General features: G+C 31.6%; 1 protein-coding gene across 1 annotated transcript; it reads right to left on the reverse strand.

The window, feature by feature from the left end:
* Positions 1 to 9,138: 9,138 nt before the first annotated feature.
* On the reverse strand, positions 9,139 to 9,976 carry LOC130640714 (uncharacterized). The gene is made up of 2 exons (XM_057447230.1): positions 9,831 to 9,976; positions 9,139 to 9,642 (listed from the first exon to the last, which is right to left on the reverse strand). Exons 1-2 carry the CDS (start codon positions 9,960 to 9,962, stop codon positions 9,418 to 9,420), a joined length of 357 nt encoding a protein of 118 aa, XP_057303213.1. The 5' UTR covers positions 9,963 to 9,976; the 3' UTR covers positions 9,139 to 9,417.
* Between the last annotated feature and the right edge of the window lie 1,325 nt (positions 9,977 to 11,301).

Consider the following 11,301-nt stretch of genomic DNA (forward strand, 5'->3'; position numbering starts at 1 on the left):
CTGTGTACACCTGTTTCGTTTTTAAAATGTACAAAACGCTATTTTTGAAGGTTAAAAATAATTTAACCCTATTCGGTCCCGGGGGATTCCCGTTAGTATGATAATATGTTCAAAAAACGTCGCACCGAATAGGGTTGTGAACCTAAAAAGAATCAGATGGTATCCTTAAAGGTTACGAGAATGTTCAGTAAATGACCCTGCATGACCGTGAATTTGATCCAATAAATTCACCTACTAGAGATCTGGCTTTAGTAAAAGTTATTCATGGGTGCGTTTTTTAAGAAAATAAGATCGTAAAATTATGCTGCTATTTTGATAATAAATTTTACAACCCAGGTTTCAGGTCTTCTTACTTTTAGTGATTACGGCTTTGGCATGTTTCACCCCATAAGCAAATGATTTACTCGGCGGAATGAAGCTACATGCACTGACAATATTATCAGAGTCAAATTGATTCGAAAGTAAGAGTTATTTTACGATGCCTATTTCGACACTAATTACCGAGTCAATTTGACTCTACGGACGAGTATTTCAGAAATGACACTGAGAGAGTATTTACATTAAAATGACGCTGAAAAAAGAGTATTTTCCAAATGACACTGAAAAAAGACTCGGTATAGGCACTGTAAAAAATGACTCCGGAAAAGTAGTCATTATGATCCGGCAAAACGAGTATTTTCCGAATAACACGGAAAAAAGAGTCGGTATAGGCACTGTCAAAATGACTCCAGAAAAGGATTCACTTCACCGGCAAAGCGAGTCATTTTGTTGGGGAATTTCAAAGAATAAAACAACTTCTCTTGTAAGAAAAAAGTTACTTTCTTTATAAAAATATTAATTATTTGGAACAATTGTTAAGTAAATATTTATATTACATTAATAAAATATATACTATCTGTATAAAATATCTAAATATACAACATTTTTAAAAAATTTTTTTAGCGCATTAACTGTTAGATTTGACATCGCTAAGATACAGATTTTAAGTAATGAACAAACAAAATGAACAAAAAATTGTACAATTAAACTTTAAACTTTTTACTGTGAAATTATTCTAAAAAAACATAATAGGAACTATAACGCAAATTTTAAATCATATAGAATATTATTTTAAATACAAGTCAAGAATGACAAAACTTCTTATTTGTTACGTCCTTTAAAAATTTATATTAGGAATAAATAATAAATAAATATTAAATAATAGGAATTATGACGCAAATTTTTAATTATCATGAACAAGTCAAGAATGACAAAATTTCTCACTCGTCACTATGCTAAATATTAAGAAAAATTTTTAAAATAAACTTATAAAAGAACAACTGTGTATTATAATATGGAACACACTAATCGCTGTTATACAATTTTACTACCGCTACCAATCGTGGATCTTATTTTTATATTCCTTAATTTGATCGTTTCCTTTTATACATATTATCTTATATATTATATAGTATTGCAGATAAAATTAAAATTGAACTCATACCCTTTTGCAATACTAAATGTCCTAAAAGTTCTTTTTTATAAGAATAACGCTTGTAAAGACTCGAAATTTTGACAATTGTCAGTCTCAAGATCGGAATTTCAAAATTTCTTCAAAATAACCAAAATAGCGTTTGGGAAAATATTAATTTGAAGCATATTTTTGCATGTAGACATGCTTCTAGAATTCGAATCTTTTTTCCTAAACATTATGATCATCTATAAACGTTCTTGTAATAATAAAACAACTTGTAGTCTAGATATATAATGGGTGATATTATTAGAGAATCTTTACCTTTCAAGGTGGTACAACATCCTCTATTATATGCCTGGACTATTATATAAAACTGCTAAACACTATTCATTATATTTTTTACCAGGTGAGAAACTTTGGTGTTGGAAGTGTTATCATCCAAACCAAGAATCTCTCGCTGGCAAAATAACAAAGTTGAAGATAATTTTTTTGGATAGCAGAGGTTAAAAAGGTAAAAAGACGCAAGATATACTTGAAAAGCAGATATAAAATCTTGCGTTTGAGCAACTACTTGTCCATCTACTAAAATCTTGTAGTTTTCACATGAAACTGCTCCAACCAATGTTTTTACTTTTGAATCACATTCAATTTGGGGAAAGTTTCTTCCTCCAAACACACTAAAAAGCAAAGTACCATCTTCGCGCAACAATGACGTCAGCAATATACAGGCCAAACGTTCAGCGTAACCTAAAAACGAAAAATTACCGGTCTTAGGCATAAACCTCAATGTTTCAATCGGTTTTTGCCCACAATAATTTAAGATCTTAAGGTACATCCAATAGTTTCAAAATACATACCAGACTCAGCTTCCACGCTTATAGATTCAATCTCATCCATCACGGTATCGATCCTAAATGACTTTGGTGGTTTCATCTGCAATATTTTTTTAGTCGTTGAAGTGTTGAAGTAATGAGACCAACGTACTACAATGTCAATTTCCGTGAGACGTTTGAATTCTTCGACAATCTAAATAACAATAAAAAGTGTTTTAAAGTGATTATCGTCACAAAATGAAGTTTTAGTGATTGTTTTAAGATGAAAAATATAACTTTTGCAATGCAGAACTTAAATTCTCCTTCCCAATTAAACAAGCCGTGTTTGCCAACACTAATGAATACAACATTTTGACAACTTGGCTCATATACATAAAATGAAAACAACTGAATGACTGAATTACCTGTACGGGATCAGCTAAAATCGGATACTCGTCCATAATTTCTGTAACTGATTTTCTTAACTCCAATATGTCTTTTCTTCTTGCTGGAAACGTTTTGTCCATAGAAAGTTGTACAACGCTTTGCTTTCGACTATAGGGAAGTAGATGGAACTGCTTCAGTAACCTCTGTCTGTAAACTTCCATGGTGCGGTCATCTTCGCCAACTGGTATATCAGGACTAAAGTTTTTCACACCCCAAACTCACAGAATACAACTATTATTTCAAAGATAAATAAATATATATATTAAAATTTGTTAAATAATTCCATTTCTAGTGTTTTTATTACCACTTCTGGGTAGCAATACAACATTACTTATAAAATTTACTGCAGTTGCTTGCCAAATAAAAGACAGATGTCAGGTAGCGGCGACTTTTGATTGATAACTTTAAGATATTTGCATAAAAAAAAATCCTTTTGAATAGAGTGAATAAATTCGATTTCTTTAAACACAGTTAGCAAACGAACATCGGAATCTTTACCATCATATCCACAAACTTTTAATGGTGTGTTCAAATTAAAATGACCACGTTTTTGTTGACAATCTGAAAGCAATTGCTAAAAAAGTAATGACAATAAACATAACATCAGTCTTTCACTAACTAAGGCGGTTATAATATGAGATTTTTATCAGAATATATGCAATTCAAAGTAAGAGAGTTTATTGCAAAAGAGCGTGTGTAGTGTATCACTTTGTACACATCACACTTAAGTCCTTTTAAAATAAGAAGTATAAGATTTTTTTTGATCGAACGTTGTATTGTAATGTTGTATTTAGATTACTGTAGTACGCGTTGTATTATCAATAATGTAACAAAGTTATATAGTCGAGGGGGAATACAGAGCCAGTCTTTGGGACGAATTTACCCCAATGACGTTAAACCTTTGGTTGTTTTACTTTACTTACTTAAATTCTTGCTAAAGCACTAATAAGCAGTAGAAATGTTATGTGTTAGAACTTATTTCTACGTTTTATGTAAGCAAATTGTCATCTACTTTTAGTTTATTTAATACAAAAAGCGTTTCAAAAACAGTCGAAGAAACTGTCTCAAAAATTTCGGGAATTACAAAGTGTGACATGGTTGGATTACAACGTGCGACAGGTTGAGGGATTACAAAGTATGACATAAAAGGATTACAAACTACGATAAGTTTTGAGATTATAAAGTGCAGCAAAATTGGATTATAAAGTGCGGCAGGATTACAAGGTGATACACTACACAGCGTATAATGTTCCAACCCTGTATTTTTCCAAACAAACGTAAAATAACCTTACTTCATCAGCTGTTTGAAAAGCATTCTTGCTTTTAACAAGGATAGACTTCATCTTTATCACCTTTGACAAATAATAATATAATTTTCTTGGAATTATAAAGTGATATAATCACCCTGTAAGAGGAGAAACCATTTTCACGAGACCATATGTCATAATTATCACCATATCTGCAATTGTTTTTGCAGAGTTTTACTCCTTTTGTAAGTAGCTCCTTTTCCTAAAAAACAACATGTTAGCAATCAATATATTATATAATATTGTAATATTTTTTAGACAGATTTGTGTATGCATTAAGCTGTAGAATCCGGACAAACTCACTTTCGGAAATTTCCTTTAAAGTCTGAAACATAGGCTAAATTGTCACAGAAGAATTTCCACCTTGAACGGCACATAAAACATTTTTCTGTAAAAAGGATAAAATGTAAATAACTGAATTTCGGTTTTCGTTTGTGAATTTTAGGTCTTTGATTTCATTGATCATGCTTTTACAAAGGAAATATTCTTACCATATGTTTTGCTAAGCTTTGAATGACACCTTCGTTGTCCTCCAGTACTTTGTTCAACACTTCTAAAATATCAATCGCACTGCAAATCACACGTGCTTCGCTAAGAATTACGTAGTCTGTAACAATAACGGCACATGCCATACCTAGGATAAAACAAGATATATTATCGGCACAAGAACGCGACATAAAATGAATATGTGGTGTAGTCATAGCCAAGCCAAAATCTGGTATTGTCTTAAATAATTCTTAAATCGAGCTTAGAATGTTGCTCACCCATAAGAATTTTAATCATAAACTCCATCTCTGTTTGTATTTTCTTGTATTTCTTATACCTCGGTTCAGGTTTAGGATTTTTGTGTCATTTTTGAAAGATATCCTTCTTTTATTTAAAAAATAACAAAAAATCCCCTCCTTATTTTCCACGTATTTATCAACGAACAGAATATCGAAAAATGTATGCGTTTAAAATATGTACAAATTTGATTTAACTCTACACTATTGTCTTACATGATGTAAAAATTATGCTTACTTTTTATTTTGACCCATGTTTCAGGACTTCAGCTATGTTTCTCTATTTTTCTCAATAGTGTTAACGAGGTTGACATATCTTTGCAGGGAATGTTTAGTAATTAGTCAGTTTTTATGGACTATTTTCATTAATTATGATGTTAGAAAGTAAAATCATTTTTCCCCTATAGTTGCTCTGTAGACGAATAACTCGGTGCATTGAAGTTATCAAAAAACGAATCAGTATCCCTCAGTTGGTTACTGTTTATTTTTTTCTCATATGCATAACCGAGTGGTAAGATTATCTAGAAACTTGGGAATCATTATGACAAATTAGGATAAATAACACCCTTTTATATGTCTTTATATAGGTATCAGTATCCCTCAGTTGGTTACTGTTTATTTTTTTCTCATATGCATAACCGAGTGGTAAGATTATCTAGAAACTTGGGAATCATTATGACAAATTAGGATAAATAACACCCTTTTATATGTCTTTATATAGGACGAGACGTTCTTGGATATGATCCAATCTAAAAACCAGATTAGTTGTTCTATACATGAATATTTTACATCTAGTTTTAGCAAATATGTAGCATAATTGTGTCAGTTCTGAGAACCAATTTTCATTTCCTCTTTCTTTTCGTTACAAAATTACTTGTCATTATGCTGCCTAATTATTCGACTCGTTTAATATTAAGTTACATCCTTTTTTAATCCAAGTAAATACACCTAAAACAAATACATAAAAAATAGGAGCAGATTCTCCATATAATATCTCGTCGATTAAATATGTCATTACAAAGGTATAATTTAGTAAACGCGAAAAAGCTTTTAACGCCAGTTTAGCAATGAAACAGTTCACCGTAGATATGATCAGATGTCTAAGGTTTAAAACTTAAAAGGTTTGAATAAAAAAACTTTTTTTCGCTTGAAAATAGACCTTCTTACTGCATTATGAAATTTTCCTTAATAATAAAATTGTTAAGATTACAAGTTTCGCGTCGATGCCATACTGAAAACTGTCCCTGCCCGTTATAACGTTCTTGCGTGTTAAAACGTTCCTGCGTGTTATAAATTTAGACCTGTTTTTGAGCCAATAGGAAACAAATTGTTGACACGTGACTGTATTGTTTAAAACTGTTTTTAGGACTGTTTTAAAACAGTATGCAATATCGGCTACTCGCAAGATCAGCGAAAAGTACCGAACCATTACTTTCATTTGACACTCTCATATGCTAAAATACTTCATCTTTTTGTCACTGACGTGATATGCATGTCTCACCACGGTATGTAGATAGGTCGCTTGGCAAGTGTCATTGTTTAGAAGAGGATGTTAAGAGACTACAATGAAATTGCAAATTTTACTGGTTAGAAATTACAGAAATCTGAAGGGTTCTTTAAATGTTGTTAAAAACACAACGGCGACAGTCAAAATGTGCAACTATAAAAAACTTGTTAAATGGCAGCAATTATGCGCGACGAGAGTAATAATTTCAATAAGTTTAATAGAAAAAAATTATTTAGGATTTATGATTGTTTTCTGTTTTTTTCTGATATTTTTATATTTATCATGATTGAGATAACAAAACATCGATCCAAATTAATTTCGTTTTTTTTTGCATTTCAGTTACATAGCTAATTAGAAGATATATTTCAATTCTTATTCTGCCAGATATGTTTTTATATTCTCGTAAGATGTGACTAATTATCTATCTCATTAATTTAATATTACAATCTTTCCGTGTTATTTCATTTTCGCTTTTCATGGCTTTTCGGTAAAGGAAGCGTCGGTAATAAGTAAGTAATTTTTTCAATTTGTGACTTATACTTTGTACCAAAATATTTTACCGACAATTTTTGCCAATCAATCATTTTTATCAACAATTTTAACTGACTTTATTTTTTGCGACTAATAGTTTCTACCAATTATGCTCAGATTTACGCTTTTTGAATCTTCAGTTGCGCTAGATTGGAGTTGCTACTTAGAAAGTGAATTTGATAATTTACGTATTTATGTATGATATCCAATGCCTACATAGCGCTTGATTTGATATAAAAAATTATTTTGGTAATTCTTTAAAAAATTAGTAGGTGGAAAGGTGACTAGTAGAATTTAGAAGATGGCGAAGTAGCTAGCTTTGTGCTAGCTAACTAAGTAATTTTATTTGGCAGCTTTATGCTAGCTAGCTTTAGGTATGACTGAGGGCAAAAAAAAAATAGTGTTATATTATTTTTTTTACTCAATCTCAGTGTTGAAAAAACACACTGTCTCGCTTAATCAGAAATTTACGAAAATATGTCATGTTTATAACACTGATAAACTGAGTCATCACTATGTTTTTAACTTATAAGGACAAAATCTTATAAAAATGCTATATACTCTTCACCGTAGTAACTTTTAACTTATACTTCACTTAGCAAGTGACTAGATTTGTGCAAGTTACTTTTACCGACCGAATATTTTTTTGCAGACAAAGTTGTATGAAGGAAAAAAAATTATAATATAGCAAAATAGATGAAAATATGTCGCATTTGTTATATGTAGCTAAAAGACTTCGTGCGTGGCTTAGCATGATTGGTTTTTAGCATACATGCAGACAAACGGCTATTATTATAGAGACATCGTAGCAAAATAGAATTCAGGGACAAACTGATGATTGTCAAACTTGTCATTAGAGGCCCAAAAATATATTTACCTTCGTCAGTTTGAGGTTAGATAACCTGATGAAGAAATATTTACCATATTTAATGCAGACTTTATCGAATCTATTATTGCACTCTTAACCCTATTCGGTCCGGGGGGGATTCCCCCCCCTGACGGTTTTTTTAATAACTCCTGATTGCTTTCTTATATGGCTATGGTACTTACTGAGTTTCAACATTTATCTATTAGACACCTGCATGCTAAATTTTTAGGTCCCATAATTTTCAGAGGCTTTGATATTGGCCATTACTCGAAACTACCCCTAAAATCTCTATGAAATCCTTATAATGGGGAAAATATAATAACTCCTGTTAGGAATATCGTTAGAACTTGAAACTTGCAACACAACTTTTTTCATGAGGAAGAATCATTTTGAATAATTTTGACACGTGACTAATCCGATTTCCCGATTTTGTCGGATTTTACCTGAAAATCGGAAAAAACGGATTTTCGGGCAATTTTTGGCAATGTTTTATCCGATCCATGTAAAAACCGGAAGATATGTTAAAAAAATTTATTTAGCTTTCAGAAACTTTAAACAGAATGTAAAAATTCGCTCTAGAACAAAAGTAATTATATTTTAAGCCGATAGTGGCATTTTTAACAATTTTCAAGCTTCTGATGACGTCACAGAAAATGTGCTGACTCAAGCAAAAATTTATTGCCGCCATTTTGTTCCTTTTATGACGTACTATAAGTGTGCCAAGTTTGATTCAATTTGAACAATCCTATGAAAAGTTATTGAGGGGGGGGGGCGGAATCCGCAGTCATGGTATGTTCGAAAAACTCCGGACCGAATAGGGTTAACGTAGAAATATAGAATATTTTTACTTTACTGCCACTATGTATCTTTTTTGTTTAATAGATACGTATGACCAATTCTAATGTGCGAATGCACATTAGAATTGGTCCCAGGTGGTCCCTAGTTACCCACGCGGTAAAAAAATCATTGACGTCACCACCTCGTTTCCAAGTGATTTGGCCTCAAAGATTAAGGTGCACAATAATTTAATATAAGATATTGACGTTAAAGTAGTGTTATTGACGTCGCGCCATAACGTCAGAAAATTTAACATTTGAGACATAACTTTTTCGGCAACATCAAAGGAAAATGAACACATCCACATAGCCTGTCACAGACAGACAGACAAACTTGGCGTATTATAATATAGACCAGCCAATATGGCCCGTGGAAAAATCCACTAAAATAGGTTGTTTTAGACTTTTTCCTGACGTCAGCAATGCCCCGTCAAAACCCCCTAAAAATTGACGATGTCCACTATGACCGTCACATACAAAACGTATTATCATATAAGAAGATTTTTATTGAGCCGTTTTCTAATTATAAGAAATTGACGAATTTCTTCATCATTTTGCACCCTGTTAAAGTTTATGTGCAAAAGAGTCAATGAACAGTTATAATACACATATTTTTGTAGATACTAGGATACATTTTCTAATAACAGTATAAATATATTAGCATTTTGCAAATAAAATAGAATGTACATTGTGGACCAAATAAATATATGATAACAAAAACTTTAGAAAGTTCATTCATTAATATCACTCACATTGGGTGAAAAAATTTCACTTATCGGGCAATCGGTTTAGTTTTAAAATAAAATAGAAGTCCCCATCTAAATCTAAATTAAAAGATGTTCCATTGTTGCGGTTACATAACAAGTTTTATTAATTACAAGTCAAATAAAGGGCAAGGAAATGGAAGCTTTGACAGTTGATTGATAACTTTATGATATTTGCAACGAAAGAAGGTCTGTTGTATAGAGTGAATGAATTCGATTTCTTTAAACACAGTTAGCAGACGAACATCAGAATCTTTACCATCGTATCCAGGAACTTTCAATGTTGTGTTAAATCGAAATTTGGGTGGATCTTGTTGACAATGTGAAATTAATTGCTAAAAAAATGGTAGTTAACAATATAATAACCATTCATTTTTAACATTTTAGCCTACCACCTGCTATTGCAATGCACTGAGTAAATGACCAAACTAAATATTAGAACTGTTTCAAGGTTGTCAGAAAGAAATTTCTAAATTCGATACGCATTATATCAATTTTAATTATAATTTTTACACAATCTTACTTTATAAGCTGTTTGAAAAGCATTCTTGCTTTTAACAAGGATAGACTTCATCTTTATCACCTTTGACAAATAATTTCCACTCATGTAGTTCTGCAATTCGTCGATGTATATTTCAGTAACATTGGCTGCCATTACTAAGCGCTCCATCATCTAAAAAATACGAAAAAGCCTTTACACGTTTATTATGCCTAACCAAGTGTGATATCGTCCATTATTGTAACAGATAATCCATAATTATAATTATGAAAAAGAAACGAAACTTATTTATTGCGATTTTCCCAGAATTGCATTTAAGATTCTTAAAATTTACACTGCTATTTACCTCTAACGAAGGAGAGCCATTTCCATACATCCAATCGTTGTAGTTGTCACCATATCTGCACATATCGCCACAGAGTCTTACTCCTTTTCTAACCAGTTTATTTTCCTAGAACATATAGATGATTAGTCATTTCAAAGAAACGCAGTGCATTTCGTTGCGTGATCTGTGACTATGGAACTGTTGTTCTACATAGTTTTTTAAATCATTTAGAAATCAGAGTTGTTGAGTCGGTAATCACAAGGAATAAGTTTAAATATAAATGGTTCTCACCAAACCTGCTGCTAACACAGATATAAATTCGTCATTTTTCGTAATATTTTCATCGAGTTCCTTTAGAATGTTTGTTGCGCTGCATGTCTCATCCAATTTCGCTGTTTGTATGTGTTCTCCAACAATAATGGTACTTGCCACACCTAGAAGAAAAGAATGTATCACATATAACGCTGTATATTACTTGCCCTTAGAACATATGGGCGGAGTAATAAGCACTTCTGGTTTTGTGCTCATAAAAGAACTCTTGAAGAACCATGTAAATCACTTACTAATTAAAATTTTTATTATAAATCCCATTCCTGCTTGTTTGATTTATTCTACACTCCTCGCACGATTTCAAGTTTAAATTTCTTGTCATATTTTTAAAAGTATCGACCTTTTATAATAGCAAGGCCATGAAAATTTCCTCTGTTTTACTGTGATTAAGACAAGCTGACACAAAACTAAAATTTATGAGAACACTTGAAATTTACTTGATTTTAAGACTTCGATAGTCTACAGAAGCACTGACGTAATTTATATGTAAGCTCGAAGGGAAGTTTTAATAATTAGCTAATGTTTATAAAATAGTCTCATTAATTAAAAACTAAAAAGTAAAACTTGCTTTTCTGCAAATTTCTAACAAGAAAGCTTCGTGATATTAGTATGCGGGTAAAACAATATGTCACTTACCTCCAGTAGAGGGAATACTTTTGTCTCAAATGTATAATGATTAATCAATTGAATTAAATGTTCCCATTTGCACGGCGAGACAATGAGAGAATGTAGCGGGTTCGTAGGGAGAATCTAAGAGAATAAAACAATTTTTCAACAAGATATTTATGACGAAGAATGATTAGTTTATGTTATTGCCTTCATTAGTGGCAATGATAATGA

The sequence above is a fragment of the Hydractinia symbiolongicarpus genome, chromosome 4 (genome assembly GCF_029227915.1).
Source record: "Hydractinia symbiolongicarpus strain clone_291-10 chromosome 4, HSymV2.1, whole genome shotgun sequence".
Lineage (NCBI taxonomy): Eukaryota > Metazoa > Cnidaria > Hydrozoa > Anthoathecata > Hydractiniidae > Hydractinia > Hydractinia symbiolongicarpus.